At 48.3% G+C, this 27,487-nt stretch overlaps 6 protein-coding genes across 6 annotated transcripts; 5 read left to right on the top strand and 1 right to left on the bottom strand.

The window, feature by feature from the left end:
- Nucleotides 1-1,579: 1,579 nt before the first annotated feature.
- On the top strand, nt 1,580-2,335 carry PG986_006575 (infection structure specific protein; the record flags this gene model as incomplete). Its single annotated transcript, XM_066842797.1, has 1 exon — nt 1,580-2,335. The coding sequence occupies one exon, from the start codon at nt 1,580-1,582 to the stop codon at nt 2,333-2,335; it is 756 nt and encodes a 251-aa protein (XP_066702659.1).
- A 283-nt stretch (nt 2,336-2,618) lies between these two features.
- On the top strand, nt 2,619-3,794 carry PG986_006574 (uncharacterized protein; the record flags this gene model as incomplete). The annotated part of the gene is made up of 2 exons (XM_066842796.1): nt 2,619-2,630; nt 3,042-3,794. 2 exons carry the CDS (start codon nt 2,619-2,621, stop codon nt 3,792-3,794), a joined length of 765 nt encoding a protein of 254 aa, XP_066702658.1.
- A 267-nt stretch (nt 3,795-4,061) lies between these two features.
- PG986_006573 (rhamnogalacturonate lyase) lies at nt 4,062-6,768 on the top strand (the record flags this gene model as incomplete). The annotated part of the gene is made up of 3 exons (XM_066842795.1): nt 4,062-4,262; nt 4,599-6,463; nt 6,549-6,768. 3 exons carry the CDS (start codon nt 4,062-4,064, stop codon nt 6,766-6,768), a joined length of 2,286 nt encoding a protein of 761 aa, XP_066702657.1.
- A 2,457-nt stretch (nt 6,769-9,225) lies between these two features.
- PG986_006572 (uncharacterized protein) lies at nt 9,226-11,701 on the bottom strand (the record flags this gene model as incomplete). Its single annotated transcript, XM_066842794.1, has 2 exons — nt 9,226-10,981; nt 11,049-11,701. The coding sequence occupies 2 exons, from the start codon at nt 11,699-11,701 to the stop codon at nt 9,226-9,228; spliced, it is 2,409 nt and encodes an 802-aa protein (XP_066702656.1).
- A 1,382-nt stretch (nt 11,702-13,083) lies between these two features.
- Nucleotides 13,084-14,112, top strand: PG986_006571 (Cystathionine gamma-synthase- converts cysteine into cystathionine; the record flags this gene model as incomplete). Its single annotated transcript, XM_066842793.1, has 1 exon — nt 13,084-14,112. One exon carries the CDS (start codon nt 13,084-13,086, stop codon nt 14,110-14,112), a length of 1,029 nt encoding a protein of 342 aa, XP_066702655.1.
- Nucleotides 14,113-14,827: 715 nt separating this feature from the next.
- On the top strand, nt 14,828-15,536 carry PG986_006570 (uncharacterized protein; the record flags this gene model as incomplete). The annotated part of the gene is made up of 2 exons (XM_066842792.1): nt 14,828-15,077; nt 15,175-15,536. 2 exons carry the CDS (start codon nt 14,828-14,830, stop codon nt 15,534-15,536), a joined length of 612 nt encoding a protein of 203 aa, XP_066702654.1.
- Between the last annotated feature and the right edge of the window lie 11,951 nt (nt 15,537-27,487).

Genomic DNA, 27,487 nt, shown 5'->3' with positions numbered 1-27,487 from the left:
TTCCCCCGAGAAAGCCTGCGGAACATGCAACACACCTAGCCTACCACCATGGAACACGGAACGCGGGGTAAACTGGCCCTGTCCCGGCGATGGAATGTCGATGGCAAGGTGGTATTCTAAGAAATAGCGATTGCAGACAACAGTAGTGATATCAAAACGATATATTACTATTCTTCTGATGCTGGAGACAAAGACACAGGCTGTGATGGCGGATGGGTGGCCGAGAGGGAGGAGCCATGCCTGCCTGCCATGCTGGTCATGGTGCTTGAAGATGCAATCTCGGTGGCCCGTTTTTAATCCTGGCGCCCATCGCCCACTAGCGTTTCGCGTTGAGGGATGCTGGGTTTTTCTTTTCTTTGCCATCAGATGAAAGAAAGATTGATCGCCAACAGCGCAATTGGAAACCTCCGAGGTTCAAATGGCGACTGAACATACAACAAACAGGCCATCAAGTACGAGAAGAGTTGCTTTGGCGTGAGACAACGAGGAGCAAGTACTGTTTCGATTCAAGCTATTGTATTCTCGAGTCTCTGCCGAAAGTGCCGTCCGAGCAAAGAATGCAGGTAGCAACTGTCGTCCCATCTTGCGTGGTGACATTTGGGCCAAAGAAACGCTGCGCACCCAGTCAGGATGAAACGCTCGACGGTGTTTGATCCCTGTCCGGAAGCTCCTGTGCCAATCTGGGGGTCGCTTCGGGTGTTTTGGTCTAAGCGCTGCCGCTCTCTGCTCTCTGCTCTGCCATCCCACCTGTAACCCCCCAACTCCTAAACCCTCCAAACCCTTCTGGCGCTGGGCAAAAGGCCGCTGTGTCAGGCGGGTTCAGGAGCGGCAACTAAACTAACTGCCTGTCACCGTCGTCGACCGAGTCAGTTGATCGTAGCACCCGCCCCAGCAGCGGGTTTGATCTTTGCTACGGTCGCATGCAATTGCACATCACAGTTCGGCTCGGGATTGGTCAGAAACTACGTGATGTCGATCTTCTACAATTCTCACGACTGCCTTGGTCTTCTTCTCCAGAATCCTGTTTGCGGTGGTGGATGCGGTGCTGGTGTTGGTGCCAGCGGTAGAATTGGACGAGAAGAGCCCAGAAGAGCCGTGCTCGCCGGGCGGTTCTAGTTCTGGTGCAGTTGCGTTAGTTGGCAAGCAAGTTGGTAGGCAAGCTCTGTGCCGTCAGCATTGAATTTCTGTCTGTACCTTGCATGAGGGCCAGGGGGCTGAGTTCCCTGCTCGCCTATCCTCCTAGCCCTGCTCCATTCTGATCCATCTTGGCTCCGGCTTCATCCCAGATGTGCTCTGCGAGTGGACAGCCGTGGGAATATTTGATCAATGCCCCTGTAAAATGCCCTTCGGCTTCTCGCGCGCTGGCGGCTGCGAACTCCCTTTTCCATTGTTTCAACCACAACGGCCTGTCTCTCTTTCTCCTTCTAATACACCTCCGTTCGTTTTTTCTTACTGAGCTCTGGGAATAGCATCATACATAATCTTTCTTCATAAAAGATATCTTACATTCGTTTACTTTCGCCCGACCCAAACCCGTCTCTCTCTTTCATCCTTCCCACCACCAACCACATCCGCCAATATGCATGTCCCGTCCGTCCTCACTGCCGCCTTCTTCGCCATCGCGGTGGCCGGTCAGTCCGACCAGCAGGACGACAACTCCGACAATGGCCCCGTCGTCATCGTGACAGATGTATGGATCATGCCCGAGTCCACGACCAAGCCCAAACAAGCCAAGCCCACGACCACGCCTTCCTCTTCGCCTTCGCCCGTCCCTGCCGTCGCCCACCGCGAGCAGCCGCTGGACGCCCAGTGCACAAAGGCCCTCAACGACGTCATCCCCGTCTACAAGCTGGTGCCCACGCCGCCGCCCGCCCTCGCCGCCGTCCCGCTGCCCACCGACCCGTGCGAGACGCCGAGCTTCAACGGCACCCTCTCGGCCCAGTACGCCTCCTACACCAGCCAGGTCGGCGACTGGTACAAGTCCCACAGCTCCGAGATCATGGGCGCCCTCAGCAAGTGTCCCGCCCTGATAGACATGGCCTCCGACGTGCCCTTCTGCAAGACCACCAGCACCAGCACCACGCCGACTCCTACACCCACGCAGGCGAAGCCGACCACCACGGCAGCCGCTCCTACCACCAAGCTGCCCACCGCCCCTGCGGGTGGCAGTGACAAGGGCGACACGGATAACAACAACGCCTTCAACGTGGCTTCTGCTGCGCCTTCCGCGCCATCAGACAAGCCTGAGTCGAGCAACGCCCATCGCTACTCTTCGGGGGTTATCGGCATGGTGATTGCGGCAGCCAGCTTCCTGGGCGCCGTGGTCGCCCTGTAAAGAAAACATGTCAGCATCTTTCGAGACAACGTTTTTTTTTTTTTTTTTTTTCGATAGCCATATTCTTCTTCTCCTGGACCGGGCAGGCTTTTTTTTTAGACGCGATACACTCGCGATGCGCATTGATATTTTCTCACTTTAATGATACCCCAGCAAGGGCGGAGCGCGGGCAGGATACAAGACGAAAATGGATGATGATTACTCTTCAGGCCCTCGGCGGAATGGTCTCCCACAAGAAATCTTCGCTGTCAACTTCTCTGTCGATAATTGCCGATTTGGCGCCATGCCATCCTTGGTTGGACACACTACTTTAATCAATTCAATCGAGAGGCATATTACATACATACTGCTACCAACCAATCCAATGGCGGCTGTCTCAACTCTCCCCACGTGCTTCGGATCAATGTCTCACTTCCCCCTACTTTTTATGTGATTCCGCGACTAACGGTGGCTAACTGGAGAGGATTGAGACGTTTTCTGGCCTTTGCGACAACCAGCAATGCAAGAGATGGCGATAGAAATGAAGATCCCCCACCCCAGCAGTTGTTGGCTGTTCTAGCGCGCCGATTTAGGAGGAGCATGACTTCCGGCGAGTTTGAGTCATTCCTGGCAACCAGACCACTTCAGCGGTTGCGTGGAACACAATAGGGAAGAGCCGTTCTCTTGCAAGCCACTCTCGCTCTCTGATCCGCTTCCGCTAAACTAGTTTCGTCCGCCAAATGGATCAACCACCACCGCCTACCGCCCCCCAGCTCATCGCCGAGACCGTAGTCCCGGCCACGGCAGTGACTCCGGTGCCTGGGGCCGCCGCGCCGCCGCCCCCAAAGCCGCAGAGCAGCCGGCCGCACAAGCTAGCAATACCACCATTGGGATAGCCACAGAGGACGATGCCGAAGACGATGCCCTGGTCGCCACCCTGACTGGCATCGTGAACCGAGTCTACTTTGACACCGAAAACGACATCTTCGTCGACGGCACCAAGCGAACTGACGAGCAGGAAGTGCGGAGCATTATCCAGGCCGGCGAGCTGGCTGTGCTGTGCCTCCTTCCTCCTCCACCTGCTTCTCCGGGCTACCAAACCCAGCAGCAAGATCAACATCAACAGCAGCGCAAGGCCATAGGCTGCATCCGCATCCGACACATCTCGGACGGTGTGGGCGAACTCGGCATGATGGCGATCGACCCTTCGCAGCAGGGCAGCGGCCAGGGCTCGGCGCTGGTCCGGTTCGCGGAGGAGCACATCCGGAAGACGCTCGGGCTGTCCGTCTCGCGCCTGGAGCTGCTGGTGCCCTCGGGGTTCCAACACGCCTTCAAGGCCCGGCTGCAGGCCTGGTACGATCGGCTGGGCTACCGGATGGTCCGGCTGGGCGTATTTCAGGACGAGTACCCCAAGATGGCGCCGTTGCTGCGCGGGCCGACCGAGTATCGCGTCTTTGAGAAGACGCTGGTGGCAGCGTGATGTCTGTCTGACTTCGGTCATCGTGTGGTTGATGCCGGCGAAGGTGATACTGAGGAACATAGATGATTCGGAGAGTAGCGTTGATGCAGCTGAGCTTAGTTACCAATACATTGCCCCATTGACACCTTTTTAGTAAATCATGGAGAATTACACAAGTTGTAACCTCCACAAAATCCAATTCCTTATTTACACCATGAATCAGTGATCTACCTTTACATCTGGGCAAAAATTTCATCCACCAGCGCCCGAAAGCTCTTCGTTTCAACAATGACGCTGAGCGCCCAAGTCCACGCCGCACTCACGCTTAATCCGGCTGCGCAGCCCGACCGAGATGAGGCTGTTGAGGCTGCAGTCGTCCAGCTCGCGCCCCGGGGTGATCTTCTCAGTGGACATCATGCTGATGACGGCACTCTTCTCCGCCCGCGCCGTCAGCAAACCCGTGGAGCTGCCGTCCTTCCAGTCGCCGTGGTACTTCTAGACCGTATCTTGCTATTCATAACACTAATATGGAATCCCTTACCCTGATGATGCATTGCGTTAATTGAATGACGCTTACCGACTTGTCTTGGCTCCCCGCGTTTCTCGGAATGTCTGCCCCTGTTTCCCCGCAGTGAGACTCTGGTTAAATGGACGGAAACATGTTACCTACCACTCGTTACAGCGGTGCAAATGGTCTGATTGGTGGAGTTCAAACAGATCAATCTTCCATTATCCCCGATATGAATGTTGACCACCCTTCTTGGCGAGACGTGGATTTCATGTCTTCTTTACTTGCTCTAGGGCTCCGCTAGGGTACTGGGGTAGGAACTTCGCCTCGAATCTCCTGGTATCATCGTGTACGGTATGGTTTCCGCCAGCATACTGGCGTTGGCGGCGGTGGTCGCCCCTGTATGGGGGCGTCTGATTGCCAACGAGTCCTCGGAATCGTTGCTCTTAGCCAATGACCGTCTCGTAACCAATGTAAGCAAGTCCACCGGTTCCATCAACCACTTGACGCTCGACGGACAGGATCTTCTCGGCAGCACAGATGGGCACGCCGGTAGAGGTCCGTACCTCGACTGCTATTGCGTGCCGTCGGGATTTTACACACCGGGCTCTAAGAACGCTAAATACAAGTTGATCACTGGGACCGACGAGTCTGGCGTGTCGTATGGCGGCATAGTCATGGGCGAAGTCTACAAGCCGACCGGGCAGCTGCTGGAGCAATATTGGTTTCTTCGGGATGGCGAAACTGGACTTCACACCTTCAGCCGCCTCGCTTACTACAATGAGACCACACCCTTTCTGAGGAACCTGCAGGAGTTCCGGACGCTCTTCCGGCCCAACACGCCACTATGGACCGACCTAGTGACGGACGCCTCCTTTCATGGGCCGGCTCCTAAGCCCAATCCGGCGGCGGGTGGCTCGGGCAGGGCGACGACGGTCCAGGACGCGACTTGGTACCTAGGAGATCGGAAAGGAGACCCATATGTGGAACAGATGTCGGACTACTTCACCAAGTATACCTTCTCAGCGGTCTGGCGAGATCAATTAGCCCACGGCCTCTTTGCCGATGGCACACGAGGGAGCGACGCCGCCAACTCGACCTTCGGCGCATGGCTCGTCATGAATACCAAAGAGACGTATTTCGGGGGACCCGTCCACTCGGACCTGGTAGTCGACGGGATCCTGTACAATTACATGGTCTCAAATCACCACGGCGATGGCACGCCCAACATCACGCACGGCTTCGACCGGACTTTCGGGCCGCAGTACTTCCACTTCAACAAGGGCCCAGCCGGGACCCCGATGGAGGAGCTGCTGGACGATGCGCTGCAATATGCCACTCCTGATTGGAATGCCGAGTTCTACGACGACATCGCTCATCACGTCCCCAACTACGTCCCGTCATCAGGCCGGGGGTCCTGGAAAGCCAGCATAAGTCTACCCGAGGGAACCAAGAGGCCTCTCGCCGTGCTGGCGCAGAACGAAGTCGATTTCCAGGATAACGCAGAGGACACCACGGCGTACCAGTACTGGGCCGCCATCGACGCAGGTAACGGCAGTGTGTCCATCGACCGCGTCAAGGCGGGGACATACCGACTGACGGTGTACGCGGACGGCATATTCGGCGACTACGTCCAAGACGGCATCGTGGTGACGGCAGGTTCTGTTAGTGACAGCGGCGAGATAGCGTGGGTTCCCGAGTCGGCCGGCCGGGAGCTCTGGCGCATTGGCGTCCCAGACAAGTCCGCGGGCGAGTACCGACACGGCGACGTGCCGGATCTGACGCACCCGCTGCACCCGCCCGAGTACCGCATCTACTTCGGCGCGTACGACATTGTTGATGATTTCCCAAGCGGCGTGCGCTTCCACGTGGGGCAGAGCGAGGAGTCCCGGGACTGGAACTACATTCACTGGTCCGTGTTCGGGGGCTACGCAAACTTCCGGCGGCCGGTGCAGGAGGTTGTGGGGACCGATGGCAGCAGCATCAACAACTGGACCATCGCGTTCGATATAGAGGACGCGGAAGCCTTGCAGGGCACGAGCGAGGCGACGCTGACGGTGCAGCTGGCGGGGGCCAAGACGGCGGCGGGCAACACGGACGTCTTCAACGCGACGGAGCGGTACAATGACTTGCCCTTCGCGGTGTCGGTCAACGGGCACGACTTAGAGCCGTGGACCATTCCGTGAGTGAAACAACCACCACCAGTGCCTCCTTACTTTGCGCGCGCAAACTTCCGGAGACCTATTACTTATCAATCTTGCTTCTAGGTACTACCACTCATCTTCGTGCGGCGTGCGGAGTGCCGTCATGTGCTACCAGGTCGCTCACAAGTTCGCCTTTCCCACCGAGTACTTGACCAGTCGTACCGACAACGCGACCAACGAGATTGTCTTGAGTCTTCCGTTCGACGCTACCGACTACGAGAGCGCGCTACTGCCGAGAAGTGTATACGTGCAGTATGATGCCTTGAGACTGGAGGTAAAGTAGGTATAATAAAAGGCGACGACGTTCGTCTGCCACTTAATCGAATCGCTTGAACCTCTTTAGAATATCGACATGGTCCTTAATATCATCAGTTTCCTAGTAAACACAACACAGTTGAGTTTAACGGACTATATTGTTAAATATTCGGCTGAGACGGAAAGCCAACCGCCCGCTGGCCTGGTTGGTCGAACCGCCTGTTAGCAGTATGCTCCAGTAGCGACTGGTTACCGATCCCCAGACCGAACGCGCCTCCGTCGTGGGCTGTCACCTTCCCGCACCAGGACCCGGGCGGCCCCTTGCCTCCTGGAAATGTCCTCGCTCCCCCAATCCCGTTGAAGCAAGAGTTCATCCGCATCTACCAGCGCCAGGCTGAGAATCGTGAACAAGATGCTGCCAGTAGAGGGGAGCCGAGCTTTACAGGCACCCTTATGAGCCCTGCCGCCACTACCACGCGTTCCGTGACCGAGACACACGCAGAATCGACATCACCATCGAGTGCCCGGAGTGTCCGCTAGGCGTAGTGATCTAGCAAGACAGCCCCGTATGTGACCTCTCGGGCTGGCTCGACGTGGACCCCGTCTCCCTGCTCGAGACGGGCGCCGTCGTCGCCAGCGTGGACCACGGCGGGTCCAACTGCTACCACGAGGCCATCTACGCGGGCGTGCCGCAGGTCGTGCTCCCGCTGTGGGCCGACTTGTACAACTACGCGGCGCTGGTCGAGACGTCGGGTATTGGCGTCTACGGCAGCCGTGGTACGGCGCCCAACTGGACGGTAGAAGGGCTGACCGACGCGTTTCTGACAGTGGTGGGCGACGAGAAGGCCGCGAGATGAGGAAAAGTCACAGAGGCTGAGTAAGAAGGCCCAAGAGCGGCCCGGCAGGGTGGCGGCGGCGGCGGAGATTGCGAAATGGGCTGGGTTCAGGTCGTGTAGACGCGTCCCAGGATTAAAATCAAATTTGATAGTGGTGAAACTTGTTGAAGTCGACATAAACTTTCAGTATCAAAAACAAAACACCCTTATTCAGGGGGTCTCGTGTTTCTTTCAGGAGAACCTTTGGTGGTACTTTCTGTGACACTGGTGTAGCGTCCAAGATGCAGAGTAGAACGTTGATTGCCTTTAGCCTCCAAAGGGGCCAAACAATGCGATCTTGCAGTAGCTCCAGTCAAGCAGCTGCCCTTCACCCTCAGCTGAAGCAAGTTAGACAGGGAGCTCGGTCGGTGCATTAGTTAGAGCTGGGGGAATTGTAAGGGGGAACAAAAGGTAAACCATTTTTGAAGCCACGCACATACTACGAGCAAGTTCAACAAATGTTGTGTGGATGGATATGGTAGATATCATATCTTCAATTCAGGAGCTAATAGTCTCTAGTAAACCTATTTCCCCTCAAAATCCATATCCTATGAAAGTATCCTTACCCAGCAACGCTCTTAAACCGCATTTGGCGAGATGAATCCCCACCGATCCAAGTAACCCGTCATCTTACAAACGTACCTTTGGTAAATAACTAGACCAGAGCCTTTGCCATCTCAACGAGTCCTTCAATGTCCTTTCCGGGCAACTGCACGGCCAACCAGGCAAGAGCTTTATCAACCACCAGTTCCCACGAATCTTTCTCGTCGGCGCACTCTTTTCGGAGCCAAGCGATGACGCAGATGGTCGCAATGGCGTTTGGATTCTGGCCCGAAGAGCCCCCTCGCTTCCTTCATATTTTGCAGCAAAGTCCGCTTGGAAAGCCGAAGTGAGAGACGACTCGTCCCAGTGCATGGCAGAGCACAGCTCCTGCGACCAGGGCCACGAGCCCTCGAAGCTCTGCAGCAGGACCAGGCTTGATAGCGTGGGTTTCAGCCGGGTCGGATGAGAGTCGCTGCCTGAGCTTGGATCCTCCCCATGGAGATAATCATCAAAATCTTCATGGTCAGCTTCCAGGTCAGAATCCATCGGCGTCGCCTGTTCCCTACAAGGCGGAGGGACTCGCGCAGCACCGCCAAAGGGTGAGGGGGCACTCTGAGCTTCCCATCTGGACTGTGATATGCTCGCGGAGCTCCGCGCTATCTGTTCCTTTGGAGGCGTAGGGACTCTTATGACATTGCCAAACGCACCAAACCCGTTTCTGGAACCTTGAGGTGGAAGTCCTGAGGCTTGGGAAGGCCTCGCAGCTCCACCAAACAGAGGACCGCCACCGGAGCTATGATCGGCATTCCCGGAACCAAACAGTCCGCCGCCAGAGTAGGAGCCAGCAGTCGTGGAACCAAAAGGTACATCAGTTGCTTGCGCCCGCGGAAAACTGGAAACGCCACCAAACAAGCCGCCGCCCGAGTTAGAGCCAGGGCTCGTGGAACCGAACGCGGAACCGAACGCGGAACCTGTTTGAGGCTGGGGCCGGGGAGAGGTCGACATTGCACCAAACAGACCTCCACCAGAGCTTGATGCAGTATTGGCCCTACCGAAAGCGTTTGACGTCAGACTATATTGCTGCATTTGGCCGGGAGGAGCCCCCCGAAGAGGCCGGAAGGGGGAGCACCGTGGTACGGTGGAGAGTGTACAGAGGAGTCCCGAATCCCACCAAACAGTCCGCCCTGACTGAAAGGAGGCTTCGTAGGACCAAGTGAATGGGGCATTTTAGCTCGCGAAGAGCTTCCTACATTTCTGCAGAGTAGATCGACTCCAGAGCTATGGCCGCCATACGCGGGAGCAGCATAAGCCGCTGGGCGGTCCTGAGCACCAAATCCGGAGCTGGACGGCATAGCACTGCGCATGCTAGGAAGAGGACCAGAGTACGGGCCGGCTCGAAAGCTACTTGACCGGACAAAGCTGTGCTGTGGCATGCTCATTTGTTGCTGTTGCATGGGGACAAACGGTTCCTTGTCGCTCTCGCCATCACCCTCTTCACCCTCCGGGGCCGCGACAAAGGAGCACCACTTGCCGCCGACCTGGTACGCGACGCCGAGCCGAACAGCTTCGCGCTCCACCATATCGGGGAACCTGCCCTCGTATCTTTGCTTGAGGAGAACTCCGTTAGAATCCTTGGCGTGGAAGATCCAGCCGCGGCCCTCCTCGAGTTCGCCAACGGCCTTCTTGGCGGCCAGCTGATGGATGTTTTTGCCTTTCTCGCCGAGGCGGGAAACGGGGATCTCGAGCTCCAGAGGTCCTTGTCGAGAAGTGCCGCGCAGGACCACGGACTTGGGCGTCCGCGTTTCGGACGAGAGCAGCAAGTAGATGGTGCTGCGGGTGAATGGGAACAGGGGCGGTATGAGGTGAGGGGCCTGCAACAGCTTCGGGATGCTGATTGGCGGGATAGCGGAGAACTTCTCTACGGCTCCTGTGTTAATTCCACTTGTGACAAGAACTGGAGCAGCGTCATTGACGGATGGGTCGAAGAGAGAAATCGGGTTCTTGGGGGCTGCCGTCTCCTCTTGGTTTTCTTTCGTCTCTGGGATCTGGATAACTAGTGACTCTTTGAGGGTCTCGATGACCTCAAAGTCTTCATCTTGATCTGCCTCGTATTTGACTTCCATCGTGCAGTCTTTGATATGGGGGAACATGGCGCCCTTGAGCATCCGGACGACTTTGCTGCCCATCTCCTCGGAGTTGCCGATGGCCTGCGAGAATCCGTTACCGGCCCTTGCAACCCTCTCGATCAGGGAGTGGCTGACCGAGGGACCGATGCCGAGTGTGAAGAATCGAATGGCGCCATTGCTAGCAAAGACACTCTCGTTGATCAGTTGGACGAGCCGGTCCTGGTCCCAGATCTCACCGTCCGTCAGCAAGAACACCTCGAGGTTCATGTCTTGGTAGCGTCGTGTGATCGTCTGTTCGATGGGCGCGTACATCTCCGTACCGCCATAGTTGGCGCTGAAGCTCTCTATGTGTTGCATAGCCTCGGCCATGCTCGCCGAGTCATAGGTGCGGGACCGGTTCCAGAGAAAGCTGTGGCGGGAGCCGAAGCTGCAGATGTTGAACTTGACGCCGACTGTGAGCGACTTGACAAACAGCTGCAGGGCCTTCTTCAGGTCAATGATCTTGTCGCTCATGCTCCCGCTGCGGTCGCAAACAAAGACGACTTCGGGCTTCTCGGGCGCGAGCTCGAACTTGGGCACCAGGGTGGCCATGATGGCCTTCTGGTCCGGTATGGAGGGGTGCTCCTCCAAGATGGCTACGGGGTTTCCAAACTCGGTGGCGGTCATCTGAAGGACAAAGTCCTTGTCGAGTTCCGCACTGCCGAGCGAAAGTGTCGCGGAGGCCTTTTCGAAAGAAAGGGTCTTCCTGCTCCGAAGAAGTGGACGTTCGGCCAATGGTGACGGCGATCTGGTGGGATGGGGACTGTATGGATGTGATGCGCGAGCCGGAGGACACTTGCGCATCTACCGTGATCTTCATGCCACCACCGGTCGTGGCGGAAGCTGCGCGCGGCGTCTGGAGACTGCCGGGGTATGAGCCGTAGCGTGGGGCGATGGTGGTCGGGATCGTGAGGCGCAGGCCATTGTTTTGGGCATCGTGTTTGAGCTCGCCGAGGCAAGATATCTCGACCTTGATCTGCGCGCCGCCAGGGACGTTTCCCACGCTCGTCTTGAAGACGTCGCCGGCGGTGTCGACAGCCTGCTCGAGCAGACCCGCCGTCTGACCCTGGGCAACTGCGTGGTCGAACGTTGCCTTGGCTTGGGCCTTTTCCTTGACGACGCCTTTGATGACGCGGTCGCCGACGGTGCATGTGAAGTCGACGATACTGACGCCGTCAAAGAGTGGAAATGTGTAGTAGAGTTGCGGGATGGCGTGAGTGGCGGGGTTGACGAAGGTCTGGACCAGAGTAGTGCGAGCGATGGAGGATATGATGGAAGTGTGAGCCTCGACTTTGACCTGGGGGAGGTAGGTTGGGTTTTGGCCATGTTGGTAGTGAAAGCCGCAAATCCTGCGGTCCTGCAATCCGAAGAATACCATCTTGAATGCTCGAGTCGAGTGGCTACGTGAGATGGCGATGGTGGATAGGAGTTGGCGGTTTCGGGAAGTTCAGAGTGAGGAAGAGTATCAGGGGAGATGTTGACATACTTATGTGGTTGGTCGTGCAGCTGCTATGTAAGTAGGCAAGATGGCCTTATAATATTGCCGCGTCCAGAAGATGTAGCCTGAGGAGGTTTGTTTGTTGACGACCTCTACGGTCTGAGGTTCAATACCTATGAAATGAAAGAAAAGCTGCAGTCAAATGCTGCTGTACTGCCGCCTGGAAGTACAGTTGACGTAACTCGCTGACACAAGACTGGAAGCTATTCGTTGGCGGGGTAGGCAGCCGTCAAGGCAGCAGCCGGTCAGGCAACCCCGATTCATCATTGGTCCCTACCTGTTTGCAAGTAACACTTTCAAACTCAGGCCATCAACGAAAAACCAGTCATCCATTGAATCCGGCATGAAAGACTCGTGAGACGCTCCCTCCACACCCAATCCGATGTGCTGCGATTGCTATAATACCCCACACCCCCTTCAAGTTGCATCTAGAAGGAAGAGGGCCGCCAGGGCCTACAGGCGCCATCCTTGTCCGCGCATGTCCTAGCCCCCAGCTACCTAAGGTACTCAGTCCCTCGGGCCACTGCAAGGCCAAGGGTTGGGGCGACGAATATGGCAAACCGGATTTGGTAGCTAATGGCTTTCGCCAGGCAAACGCCATGTCAAAGCCCGGCATGGCTGTGGTTCAATTGCGACTCTGAGACAAATGAAGCGAAAGACACCCCTTCACTACTGGCCTGATACCATGTTCATTGGTAATTAGGTGCCTGAAGACAGTCCTCCATCGATAATTATTGAAGTGCCTCGCAGTACTTATCTCCCGCCCGAGTAGAATTGGTCGTTGCTTTCTTTTGCTTCGGGGTTTACTTGTACAGCCTAGATTATGAACCCACGTATGTATGCCCGGGTTGTAGATACTACATGATAAGACCAATGTCACGAGATGTCTTGCTCTCTTACACAAGTAGTAATCCTCATTTTTTGGTGCCAGTGCAGACGAAGGGCAGATGTGGGAAGCCATAGATTTATATGCCATCTTCTACCCTGCGGAGTACCACGACTTGGCACGATGATTCTGGCGCATCTCGGGAACCGGCATCTCCTCGCGGCTGGCAGAGGATGTACTGAAAGGGAGGATTACATCTCGAGCGACATATGTGGAAACATACGATGCATATAGCAGGGGGCTAACTGGGTGGTCTCCCCACAGAATCATCCAGCGCCGCATCCAGAGTTTGCAGCATACAGGGATTTCCATACCACCGGTATCACTTGTAGACAGCCCTACCATTGGTCAGATTGTTTATCTGTATCCGACTGGGATGGCGGCCATCTACAGCCTGACGAAGATGCTGAGGTCGTGGAGCGGAACCAGCGCTGTCGTATTCGGGTTTCCCTACGACAGCACGCTCCGTGTTCAAGAGGCATTCGCCAAGCACCACCTCTTCTACGGCCACGGTACATCTGATGAGCTGAATCAATTGGAAGCACACTTATATGAGGAGAGAGCAGCCCACAAGCGTACTATCCAGTACGTGTGGTGCGAGTGCACATCCAACCCCCTGGTCCGCACCCCCGACCTCAGCCGCATCCGGGAGCTCGCCGACAAGTACGGATTCCTAGTCATCGTCGACGACACCATCGGAACCATGGCCAACGTCAACGTCCTGGACGTCGCCGACATCATCGTGACTTCGCTGAGCAAAAGCTTCAACGGCCGCGCCGACGCCATGGGCGGCAGCATCGTGCTGAACCGACTCCAGCGGCGCCATCACGACCGGCTCCGTCGGCATTTCGCCGACCCCCAAAACGCCGGCTACGCCGACAGCTCGCTTCTGTACCATCGCGACGCCCTGCAGATCGAGATCAACAGCCGCGACTACCTTCCACGCATAGACAGGATGAACCACCACGCGGCCCGTCTCGTCAACATGCTGCTGCTCCTGGCGGGGTCCGACAGGGCTATCAAGCATATCTACTACCCGCGCGGCGACCCCAACTATCGCGCCCGTATGCGTGAGCAAACGCCAGACGACGGGATCGTCCCTGGCTACGGCGGCCTGTTCACACTGGCGTTTGCATCCGTGAGCGTGGCGCGCGCCTTCTTCGACGCGCTGGACGTCTGCAAGGGCTCGTCGCTGGGCGCCGAGGTGACGCTCGCCCAGCCGTACGTGCAGACGGTGTTTCCCCGGAAGAAGGAGTGGGCGGCGCAGTACGGTCTGAGCGAGGCCATTGTGCGCTGCTCCATCGGGGTGGAGGATGTGGAAGATTTGGAGCGGATATTCAGGGTGGCCATGGAGGCTGCCGACAAAGCTTTCACTGATGGCCGATGTGCTGATACATATGACTGATCAAATGTAAGCAGAAAGTCAAGCGGTTCAAAAAGAAACAGGGTACTCTACGTAGTTCATGTCCAAACAGTCCCGTTGGTCATGTAGCTGGTGTGAAGCTACTTCATATCTGCAGTTTCAATACAGCACGCGGGCGTCTCACTAAGTGTTCCACAAAGATGATTTAAATTCGTACTGCTGTACTCAAACATGCTGATGTTACGGAACTGACTATTGGCCATAGTGACTTGAAGGGATCGAGGCAGCAAGCAGAGTCCATGGCACCGTTGGGCGCAAAGATTAGTCCGGAAAGGGGGGAGGGCACTGAACTGATTGTCTTCTTCCCTCCTTCAAGCCTAAAGTATCGATTGTTAGGATTCAAGCATCCAAACTGCCATCTCAGCATCTCCCTTGAGTTCCAAGCCACGGAGTCGAAAAGCGAAAGAACAAAAGCCATGGAAGCAAAGACAATCTACACTCGAGTATACTCAAGCACCAGCGAAAGACGGCTTGTCTCTGGCAGAGGCCAACTACTTGGGCTCCCCAGCAGCCCCTAGACGACCCCTCTCTATTTGAAAACCTTCGCAATCACTGCGAACGGTGCTCCTTGGAGCCTACCTCTCTTGTGTCCGTGAGCAATCGCATCCTTGATGGGATCGCAAGGGCCTACGGCATCTGACAAGATGGCGAAGACCCCAAGAACGTGTGGGTGGTCTTTATCAAACCTCCCGTGGATATGGAAGCTGCTGCTGCGCCACGTACCTATTGGGCAAAGGCTTTGGCCGACCGATTTCAACACCCTGAACCAAAACTCTTCCGCTACGAGTTCGTCGTCGAATGCGCTATACCTGAAGATTGGGTAAACCACAAGATCTCCTTGGAGACACTTATGCACCGAGGACTCGACTGGGAAAGGCATCTATCTCCCTTTACAGCCACCTGGACCATGGACAGTCTGCTTGTATCCATCGAGCAGGGGCAGTTATGTGAGCCATAAGCCCCGGATATCTTTGGACCATCTCCGGCATTTTAAATCGCATGAACACCGGAACTGTATACCATGGGATATTGGCCACTCCATAGGCAGCATCACACGTTACTTTGGGGCCAGGGCACCACCCATGGGTTGGATCGAAAAGCAGCTCTTCCGAGACTTGTTTCGGCCGAAGAAGTCGGATGTGAACATCTGGACCCGATACGGTGACGTTGTCTTTGTAGATGCAATTGATGATTTTGAACGAGGGTTTGATGCAGGTACCGAGGATGTCCTCGTTGACTGGGTTACCAGCTCCGAGTTCCTCTCGGACCTAGCGGACTACGAGGAAGGGAAGGATAGGCTACTATGGCGATTGATGGATGATCCGCCCCCGAACCACGCTGAGACAAAAGCGTTGTCAGCCGAGTTCGACTTGCTCGAGGCTGAAGCTGTGCGCATGGGGTTTTAGATCCCACAGGTCATAACAGCCTTGTTGTATTATTGTATGGATTATAGTTTCAAGTAAAGATGTTAGTTTCGTTTATCGTCAGCCTTATTATTCAGTAGATTTTGTTGTTTACCATAACACTTCTAACATTCGGCCGATGCATGTGATGTGGGCCAATTATTTAGATTGTTAGAATACCCAGCTCAGGGGTAATAACCAGTACGGTTTAGGGGGGATTATGTACGCCGTGCGTACGGACTATTTATCTTACCGTATAAAGGGGATCTCACGATCCTTTTTTTATTTAAATAAAGTATATATTATAAAGGACTTAAAATATACTATATTGTGTATCGTTAATTATTATACGTACGTATAAAAGCTATTTAATATTAATTAGTAGTTATATAAGGTAATTATAAATTAGTAAAAGTAAAGAGACGGTTTTTCGACCGAAGCCCGTACTTCGGTAACCGTGCTAAGTAGCTTAAAAAAAATCCCGTAACCGGGATTTTAAAGGAAGAACGTAACGGCCTTTACCGTACGAAACCCGGACCCGTTTTTCGCCGACGCTTATACGGTTTAAAAAAAACGGTTTAAAATTATACGGCGATCTATTATATTATATATTACTTTATACCCTAATAATCGTTATACGACTAAATAAAACGATATAATAATCGATAATATTCTTCGTTACTATAAAACGACATTTCGCCCTAAACTCGGACCCCGATCGGTTTACGCATAAAGAGATTATATAAATTACGGGCACGCACGCCCGGGAATCCTAAGCCGCCGTAAATATCGATTAATAGAACGCGGAGCCGAACTTTTTAATATTACCGAATCGGAAAAGAATAAAAATATATATATAATATACTTCGTATAATCTTTTTACGATTATTACGAATTTAAAATATAAAGTACCGCACTTAAAAAATAAATCTTTTCCGACTTTAAAAAGTAAACCGAACCGCATTTTAAATTAATAAATTAAGGGTACGCAAAGAAATGTTTTTTATACATCGAAACCCACGAAATAACGACCCCGGCGAATAAAACGACGACCGGACGGTTCGCACGCTTTATAAACTAATATCGTGCGGAAAAAAAACCTTTTATAATAATTAACAGTATTTTTAACACCGGAAGCACGATAAACGCTAGCCGTACGAAGCCCCAGGGAATATTTAACTGTACTAATTAAAAACGAGTTAATAAACCGTACGAAATAGTAAATAAACGCCCCTCGATTTATACTAATAATAGACCCCGGATTACCCGGAGTTTACGTTAATTAATCTATATATACTTACCCGGCCTTTAACCGTAACGTTATACCTAACCTATTTATACGAGCCCCGATACTTTTATACGAAATAATATATAATATTTCACCGATATACTTAATACGGAGTAAAATAACTAAAAATCGCGAGGTTATCGCTTTTTAAAAAGCGTACCGAAAAAATAAATATATACCGGCCGACCGTATAATATCCTCGCGAATAAAGCACGGATATTTATTAATTAATACCGCCGGCATAGCTTTTCCGAAAAGAACTACTATACGCTCTTTTAGGACGTACTTATCGACTATACGGAGTAATATTACTTTTATTATATTAAACCCGGAAAGAAATAGAACGAGATATATTACCTTTTAAATAACTACTTTAATACGAAAATAAACTATAATTAATACTATATAAATTAAACGAGAATAATTTTTATACGAATAAAAAGAGAAAACCCGGAAAAAATACAGCACGAAATTTTAAATATACTCCTAGATAAACTTTAGCTTATATAACGAGCCCTCGGTAAAAACTTTTAAGGAAAAGTTTAACTTTAAACCTTCGTTATACGAGCATACCGTAAAATCCTCGAGTTAAAACCGGCCTTTATTTATTAAAAGCTAATATACGAAGGATTATTTTTAAATCTTTAAGCGTTTATAATTGCCGCCCTCGATCGAAAAAAGGCAGCAGGATACCTAATAAATATCCCGTATAATAATTTATTACCGGAAATATTCTTTATTAATTAATAGTATAATCGTATAGGAATTATACGGTAACCGTACGGTAACTAATAATTATACGATCGAGGACCGCCTCGAAATAATCGAGATTAGCGTATAATAATTATACACCGCCCGAAAGTACCGTACGGCGTATTAAGGTATAATACACGGCTCGATTAATCGAAGGTATACCGTGTTTACGGTAAATAAGGATATTAATCGATATATTACCGGCTCGAAAAGTAATAAAAAGTACGTACGTAATACTTATAAGCGTATAAAATTATTAAAACGGATCCCGGGAACTATAACGAGTTTTTATACGAATAAGAAAAAAACGCCTTATTTACCGACGACGAGGGAAATAATACGCCGAAAAAAAGTTACCGACCCCGACGTTACACGAAGCGGCACGTATTGCTTTATAAACGCTATATTCCTTCACCGCCTTACGGGAAAAGATATTTATTCCGTAGAGAAACCGACCGTACGAGTAAATTAATTTTCCCTTCGCGAACAGTATAATTAATAATACTAAGGCGAACTATAAAACACCGGCGCCGTATATATTTCTACCGTTAATAAACCGTAGGCCGAAGCTTACGTATAAGAGAACCCCGACGTAAATATTAACTAGATTTCTGGAGCAGCGTCGATTTAATTTAAAAACTCGCCTACTATAACCTTTATCGGATTTATTACCGTATAAAGAGACTTAAGAGTTATAAAGTATAATATTCTCGATACGTTTACACTATTCCTATTCTTACTATACGACGTCGATTAACTCGGAGCTTATTATAATAACACTTAAAACATTATCGTATAAAAAAACGATAACGCACGGTTCCCCGTTATTCGAAAATAGGGACACCCGTTTTTTAACGTTAACCGTACGGAGCAGGTAATATATTTTATCGAAATATAGTTTCGTTACCTTTATCGAAAATTCGGATATCCCCGTACGGAAAAGTTATATAACTTTTTTAAAAACGCCGGATATAACGATATCGAACCGATAAATTTAAAGGAAATCCGGAAATTCTATTTATAATATTAATTATACGACTTAGCCTCGAAACGCTTTAAATTTTCGCTACGCGACGACTATAAATTTAATTACGAAATTATCGCCGACGTTATATATATTAACGGACAAAATACTTTTATATTATTAATACGAGTACCTCGTTTTAAGCCGCTATATTTTTAAAAGCCCTTTCCGTATAAAACACGTAGAACGCTTTTTATCGATATTAAATATACGTTTATTAAGGGCCTTTAAACGTTATTTTACACGATCTAGGCACTTATTTTAAAGGGGGAGTTTAGTGACTACGCACGGATAATAGGAATTACGTATAAGTAGATACTAATCGAGGTACACTAGGCCGTGGGAAAAGTTAAAAGATCGCACGGCCCGCTCCGCCGAGCGTACAATATTTTATAGAAGGAATTAGGTTAATATACCGACCCGGAGACGGTTCTCTAGATAGCCGTTAAAGCTTTTAATAATACCGTAGGCCCGGACGGCCTAGTTTCGACGCTTTTTATTTTCGGGGTATACCCCGAATCGACGCACGATTTTTATTATTACTAAAAATCTAGGAACGTGCGAAAGTTATTTACGAAATAATAAGGATACTTTAAAAACACGGTGCGGAAATCGATATTAATCGGGCTTTAAATACTCGAAACGAACCGTATATTTATAATATTTTAATCTTTTCGCTTTAAATAGAAGTTTTCGTATAGCGTAAAAAAAACGGCTGGACCGGACCTTATCGAATCGCCGCAATCGAAGGACGGATAATTCGTATTAATACACACGATGGCTTAAAAGATTTCCGAGTTACTTAAGTTAAGCCGTTTTTTCGAGAAAAAAAGAACTAAACCTCGGAAAGTAACGAAATAAATATACCGGTACGCACCGTATAATATATCGATTAGCCGGAATTTCGTCGAATATAATTTAAACTACGTATCGAATTACTTTAAAACGAGGATATTTATATACCCCCGGATTATACGGATATTTTAATACAATTATACTTTAATACGGAGGAAAAAAAAGATATCGCGGATTATATCGTTATTATAGTACGAAAAGAACCGTTAAACGATAATATATCGCATAATATTTTCCTTATCGTATAAAAATAAGAAAACTACGATCTTATATTAAAACTCCGGAGAGACGTCGTTATTAATATATTCGGAGCCCAGTTCTAAGAATTTAATGCGGAAAAAATTAATAACCTCGCCGTATAAAGCGTTTTTTAATTCGTACGATATAACCTACGAATACACGGTTAATAACGGATTTTTAAAACACGACTTATACGCGAGGTAAAAGGAAAAAATACTAAGCCGTACGAGAAGTTTAAGCTTATTATTTAAGGGTACGGCGACGTTAATAAAGAAAAGATTTTAACTTAATCGCCGATTATTTAGCGAATGAGTTAACGTTTACTCTTCGCCCTCGAATTAACGCTTATTAAAGATCTCGAAGCGTATAAAGAACTCCGGGATATAACGTAAATATATATTTAATTATACGAAAAGCTTACCTAAAAAATATACGCCGAGCTTTCGAAAGAGTTTAAACTATACTTCCCGGAAAGTACGATCCTTTAAATTATATTATTACTATACGAACTAGCGGAATCCGGCCTTTATTAATTTAAAACGTACCACGAATACTACGTACGAAACCTCGGAATAACGGTGTTTACGTACGATTTATACCTTTTATTTATATACGACGGATTAAATATTTTCGGTATTACGGCAATATAAACCGACGATATATTTAGTTTTACTACTTCCTCGTTTTCTTAAAAAGAAGAAAAGGAGCTTACGAATACGAAATTTCGTGCGAAGCCGAAAGAGACTTTAACCGAGGATAGACCGATTAAGTTTAACGGAGGAAAGATTTAGTTTAAATCGCACGATATCCTATTCGAGTAAAAAAGATAAGTTTAATAACTTCGCTTTATCGACGTCTAGGCCACGGACTAAGATTAGTAATACGTTTTTTAACGTACGAAAAGAGCGTATATTACCTTAATATATTAACCGGAAGCCTTATACGACCTTTTTATCGCCGTTTAAGTTTAAACGCTAAAGGAGAAGGATATTGAATACCTTAATATATAAATATTATAGTAAATTAAGAACCCCGCACGAGGATTAAAATATATTCCCCTCGACCTTTAACGTACGAAGATGTATATCTTTATCGATAGCTCGTTCGCGAATAATAAAAACTTAACGTCTTAGCTCGGATATATTATTGCGATCGGTTAAAAGATACGCTATACGAAGGATAGTTTTAAAATAAAAGGAAATATCGTATATTAGAGCTCGATAAAATATAAGAGAGTTACGCGAAGTATACTTGCGAGCGAACTATACGGTATAATTTTTAGAGTCGATAACGGTATTACACTTAATTTTACACTTTAAAAAATCGTACGAAGCCTTAGATTTTAAAATATCCCGATAATCCTTTACACCGATTCGAGATTACTATACAAATACCTCGTTAAATTCGGGACTACGAACGAGAAAAGGCTTATAATCGATATTATATCCCTCCGAGAATCGTATAAAAGGAAAGAGATTTTAAAGATCTACTAAGTTAACGGCCGAAATAATTTAACCGACGCCCTTATAAAAAAGACTTTAAATTAAGCACTCGAACGGCTTATTTTTACAAATAGGCTCACTATATAAATAGAAGTATATGTAAAAAAACCCGAGCCTTAGTTTAAGTAAAAAAAGAAAGGGTAAAACATTTTTTTTATTACCGCACGATATATAATTATTACCGATATTTTATTACCGTACGAAAAAAAGAGGTAAAAAAGACGTAATAATATATTATATTAAAGCTTTAAAAAAAGAAGACATTATACGATTTATTATCCCCGGATATTATATATTACTCCTCTATATAACCCCGTTTAAGTATCGTTATTTTAAAAACTACTTTATTTTTCCTCGCTATTTAAATCGTCGTTATCGTTATTATTATCGTCGTTATTATTATTATCGTTATCGTTATTACTATATTAAACCGATAAAATAATCGGAGTACGATATCGGGAACTATACGACTTTTAAACGTACGTGGCACACTGGCTGCCCGAGTAACCGGTAAAACGGAAGCAGTTACGGAACGGGTACGAGTTTCGGATATACTCGTTAATATAATTAAAACCGGCTATTTTATAAAAAGTAATAAAAAGCGTATAGAAATAACCCTCGCGTCGAATAATTATTATTATATTATTATTATTAATAGTACGCCGTATGCCGAAGGCCTTCGGTATATTTACTTAGTTCCTCGTGTAATAAACCGTGCCGAAGCTGGATTAAAAATACACGCTGCTAATATCGTAAAATCTACCTTACGTGCTTGACGTTACTATGCTGGTTCTCACCCATTAGCCTAGTGACCCTTGCTTTAGGGCCTGAAGAGAGATTATCCAGGTTCGGGTGGTCCCCTAATCTCTATTGCTAATTTATATAGCGGTAATCGACCGGTCCGTAGAAGCTATTTTGCGATAACCTTCGCCGTATCTTTTTTGCAGTAAGCGTCGCTAAATCGCGACGAGTTCGCAGCGGATTAGGTGCTAGTTGTCTTGCTAGTTGCTCTTGTTTTCCCTCGAAGTCTTTACAGTATAAGATCAGGTGTTCGGCTGTCTCCCGTTCTTCACCGTAGTTGCATAGCGGCGTCGGGACGTCTGGAACCCGATAAGTGAACAGGAACGACTTAAGCCCTATTCTTTCAGTGCGTACTTATATTAAAACCGATGCTTCGTGTTTAAATATATCGTCGTAACGACGGTACGCTCCTTAGTCTGGCGGCGACTTTGTAGTTAGTTCGCGGCGGCCTCGCGTCGGAGTAACGGTATAGAACTATTTTTGTTCCTATTTCTTTTTAAGCGCTTGTTCGACCGTTTAATTATTTAACTATTATCTGGTTGACGTTAATTAAGCGTTACTTAGCCATGGAGTCGTGGGGGCTTCGCTAGTAGCCCTTTAGGGTCTCCTTTGTCTCTTTCTCTTTACGCTACGTTCTTTATTAATAATTTCTGCCGCTTTTATATAGGCGCCGCGTAAAAGTTATAGTTTTCCGGTAATCTCCGTGCGTATCTCGAAGCTAGCTGCCCTCGCACTTAAATAGAGGTCGAGAGGGGGAACTGCCGCTTCAGTCTCTAAGTAATATTAAGGGGTCGCCTTATATGCCCCTGTTACGGTCCGGAGATAGGAGTTTTAAACTATTATAAAGCTAAGGGCTAGCCTTTTTTCGGTATCGCTTACTCTATATTAAGCCGACGCTCCGTATACGAGTACGCTGCGTATTATTTTCGTATAAAACTCCTTTACTTTTCGTACCGAATATTCCTAAGTTAACGCTGCGAGCCTAATAAGAGTTAATGTTTAAGTTGCTATTTTCGCTTTAATTTTTAAGATATGGTCCTTTTATTGTAGCTTCTGATGGAGCTAGACGCCGAGGAATCTCGTAAAGGTTACCGGCGTTATAATAGCGTCTCCGAGGCGTACCTATAGTATATAGGCTTTTCGCGTTTTAATAAAATAAATAAGCTCGCTCTTTTTAGGTTCGAACTTTATCTCTCTCGTGCGTGCCCAGCGGCTATAAGTTTCCCAGGCTCTTTCTAGGTTTCGGTAATTCGTAACGTGGTCTAGCTTTACGGCAATAAGATTCGTATCATCCGCGAATCCGACAATAATAAACTGCTCGTACGCTTTTAGTTTCTCGTATAGTGTAACGATATAGAAAATAAAGAGGATCGGTAATAGCGGGGAGCTTTACGGAACACTAGCGCGGAGCTGAATCCTCCTTAACGACTTGCCGTCGAAATGAAGGTAGACCGATCTGTCCGTAATAAAGCTCTCGACCTATCGATAAACCCAATCCGGCAGCCCCTTCTCGCGGAGTGTAGCAATTAATCTTTTATAGTTAACTGTATCGAAAACGCCTTTAATATTAAACTAAAAAAGGGAAGCGACGCCTTTTTATTACTACGTTATACAAACGACGTCGGTAACTAGTCGAATAACCAACTCGGTAGACCGCTGCGTCCGGTTCCCCATTTAGCTTTTAGGTAAAAGCGAGTACTCCTCGGCTATTCCGGTAATTCGCCGGTTTATAGCTGTCTCTATTACCTTCCCGACCGTACTAAGTAATGAAATAGGTCTTTATCTATTAGGTGTCTGCTTTTCGGTTGCTGTTTTATTTAACTTTGGGATTACGATAACCTTTGCCGTACGGAAACGTTTGGGGAAGTAGGCAAGCCGGAAGCTCGCTGTCGCTAAGCCGGCTAACGTCCGGAAAAGGGGTTCTCTACACGCTTTAAGGAAACCAGGAGGTAAAAAGTCTTCCCCTAAAGCCTTCCAAAGTCCCGTTTACTTAATAATATCTCTTATCTCCTTAGCCGTTACCTTTGCCTCGATAGGGGTAAGGCTAGGGGCGTGATTCGGTACGGTATTTAAGTCCGTAAGGTCGGCTTTTGGGTTAGGGAAGAACTTCTCCGAAAAGAGCGTAGTTTTCTCGTCGTGGTTTCGCGCTTCGTTAGCAGCTTTTTCGCTACGTTGTAATTCTAGGATTCCCGCTGTTTGTAGTGGCGTTCAGCTCCGTAGTCGGGCCTATTGTTCGAGCGATTAAAATGTTTTAAAATCGTAGGAGGTAGCGGCGACTGCGTGGCGCTAGTTTTTCGTTTTCGCTATTTAAACGATTTTTTTTAGGTCCGTCTTCGACTCGGTGTATTGGTTTTAAGTGTATTGCGAGGGTATCGCGAAATAAGCTCGGTATTATTATTTCGTTATAATCTGCGCTTTTTAGACTTCCGGTGACCATTAGGGCGTACTTTTACCAGTATAGGGGGTCTTTTTTAGGGCTGCTATGTCGGTAATTTTTCGTAGGTTGCTTATAAAGTTATTGATAGCTTAATCCAGCTCTTCCGGGCTTATTAGCTCGGCAATATCGGTTAAACGTGCTCCGGTTTCCGCCCGTGCCAGCCCCTTATTTAATATCGTTTAATTCTATCCCTCTACTTTCGTTTTACTACCTCGTAGCGAGTTGGCTTTTAGTTCGACGCGGATAACCTATGCCTTATGGTTAAAACCTTTTAAGCCAAGGTTTCTTTTATATAAGATTATCGTTCCTCGTGTTACCTAGGCTAGGTTTAGCGTAGAATCTCTTTATCCGTGGCGTCGTTTCGTAATTTCTTTATATAGCGTGGCTAGCTCTAGGTTTTATTAGTTCGTAAAGGCAAGAAGGTTGTTTACTCCGTACGATTTCCTACCATATACGTTCTAAAGCGGATAGTGTGTATTAAAGTCTCTAACGAGTAAGTGTCGCCCGGGGTACGAAATCGTATCGAGGTTGCTTAAGGGGCTCCGCTATTGAGAAGTTTCTTAGATTAGCGAATATATAAACTATATAATAAAGCGGCTACTTTTTCCCCTCGGTATTATAACGGTAACCTAATCGGGGCTTATTTTAGTCTTTAGCTTAGCGATATCGAAGCGTTTATATATATAAATAGCCGCTCGGCCCTCGCCGTAAATTATTCGATACCTAACTGTCTTTAGGCAATACGCGGTCTGCGTGCAGGGGTTCGTCTATATTTCTTATAGTGCTAATATATCGTACTTCTTTTAGTTAATTAAAGTAAGTGCCGTTATTACCTTTAATACTGCGACGTTCTAATATACTATTCGTAAACTTATAATTATAAAATTATAATAGTATCTTACGCTAATAAGGGAGCGACGGTGCCGCGCCGGCTTTACAAGCGTGTTTCTCTACCTTAGCTGCTCGCTATTAAATCGAATCGCGGGCGGCCTTTTTTCCGCGAGACTACTGTATACCCTTCTTTATCGCTGGTAAGGAGCGTCGTCGGTAATAATAAACGCCCTGTTCCTGCCGAGCTATCGCCGGTGCTACGGACTTCGAATTAGCGAGGCCGGTAGGCATAAGCTTCTCTTACGCGTTCTCTCTATTAAATCGCTACGGGGCAGCCGCGATCCCACGCCGTATATTCCCTGCCGTAATTAATATAACGTTTCCTGCCTCGTGGTCCTCTTTAGGGGCACTCTTAGTCTCCCCTAAAGTGTACTGCTGTAAAGCAATAGCCACATCGCTGCTATTTCCGATAATACTTAATTACGTGGCCGTAGCCGTAGTAGCGGTAGTACTGTTAAATACGGAGGCTAGCGTTATACGGTTCGCAGTCGAAGATCTCGGAATCCTATATTAAGCCGTTATCGCACAAATCCTTCGTAATTTGGACGGAGCTCGTATATAAAATAAGGGAAGCGTAGCGTATTTCGGGATTCTTCGGCAAACTACGCTTACATTTCGAGATTTCTCTCGGGTTATATTTATTTACGAGTAAATTACGTAGTAACGCGGCTTCGTCGTAGATATCCCGTAGCTTTTTCGCTGGGACTCTTTTCGCAATAATTACGAGTTTTTTATAAGTAAGCTACGCATTAATCCCGAAAGCGTTTAAAACCTATCCATTATTCTTTATATATTTCTTCGCTTCGTTTTTAAAAATAAAAACGATATCGCCGCTAAATAGTTTCCTCGTTACGATAATTTCGCTATACCCGATTACCGTATTAACGCTTTGTACGATATCTGTTAGCCTTTTTTTTTAAATGTCGTTAAATTAATTTACGCTTTTAATTACCACTTCGCGGTTTCGGCGGGCTGGGATAATAACTTTCGGTTACTAGGCAATAGGATCGCTGCCGCGCGGCGCAAATGCAACTTGAACCCAAGACTTGGTCTATATAGCTTTGAGATCCTACGTAGCTTAAACGATAGCTTTTCCGACTATCTTTTACAATTCCCCGCGGGTTATTAGCGCGTTATCGTCGTCGTCGAGGTGCGGTCGTAGTTCGGTCGCTTCGGTGCGAAGTTTCCTAATTACTTAAAAATCTCTTTACGCCTACTACTAAAGGCTACTAAATTAGCGATCAGTTTCTCTAAATGCTTTAATCCTTCTTTAATACTTCTTTTCGAACCATTTTCGCTGCTGGGACGCGTTTAAAGCGTTTAAAGTCCTTAATTATACGCCGTAACGTTGCTTCGCGGGTAGTACTAGCTCTACGCGAGTCCGGCGCGACCGGTGTCAACAACCATCGGATCATCCATCGGATCATCCATACCGTAGCGCCTTAACTGCGTCCCCTCGATAAAGGTTCGGCTAGGTCAATTCGACCTCGTAGATTTAAATAATAAAGTTTATTTTCGATTATTCGATGGTTCGACCGAGTTATCGATCTTTTCCCTTTCCTCTCGTTTAAAATCCTAACGGGCTTTTTTTATATAATTATATTTATAATAATTAAAATATTTAATAGTATTAAAACCGAGGGTTTTACGGTAACGAAAAGCTTTTACGGTATTAAAAAATACCGAGCATAAACAATTTATGTACGCATTACGGCGTATTTTATTAAACTAAATAAACTTTTAACTTTCACCCGAAGAGCCCCGAAGGGCTCGACGGCTAAAAAAGTCGGGGTGTTTAGCTAAATAAGCGAGCTAGCGCTAATAAGGAGCTTACTTTAAGCGACGGCGGCATTTAAAAATGCCATAATGGCCTAACGTTAATCCTCGCTTATGGCGGTAGAAGCGGCGCGAGTTTTAGCGGGCTTGGCAATAGGCTCGGCGGGCTTGGTAGCGGGCTTGACGACGGGTTTAGCGATAAGCTTAGTAGGCGTAATAACGGGCTCTTTAGTAGTGCCGGCAGGCTTGGAGACGAACTTAGCCGGGGTAATAATGAGCTCCTTAGCAGTGGCAGCGGGCTTAACAGAAAACTAATTAAGCTACGAAGCGCGCTTAGTACGCTTAGCTTTATATCGAGCCTTTTTTTTAGTATCCTTCTTGCGCTGG

This window comes from Apiospora aurea, assembly GCF_038362705.1.
Source record: "Apiospora aurea strain CBS 24483 chromosome Unknown utg000004l_segment0_segment0, whole genome shotgun sequence".
NCBI lineage: Eukaryota > Fungi > Ascomycota > Sordariomycetes > Amphisphaeriales > Apiosporaceae > Apiospora > Apiospora aurea.
This window is presented reverse-complemented; position numbering and strand designations above follow the sequence as displayed.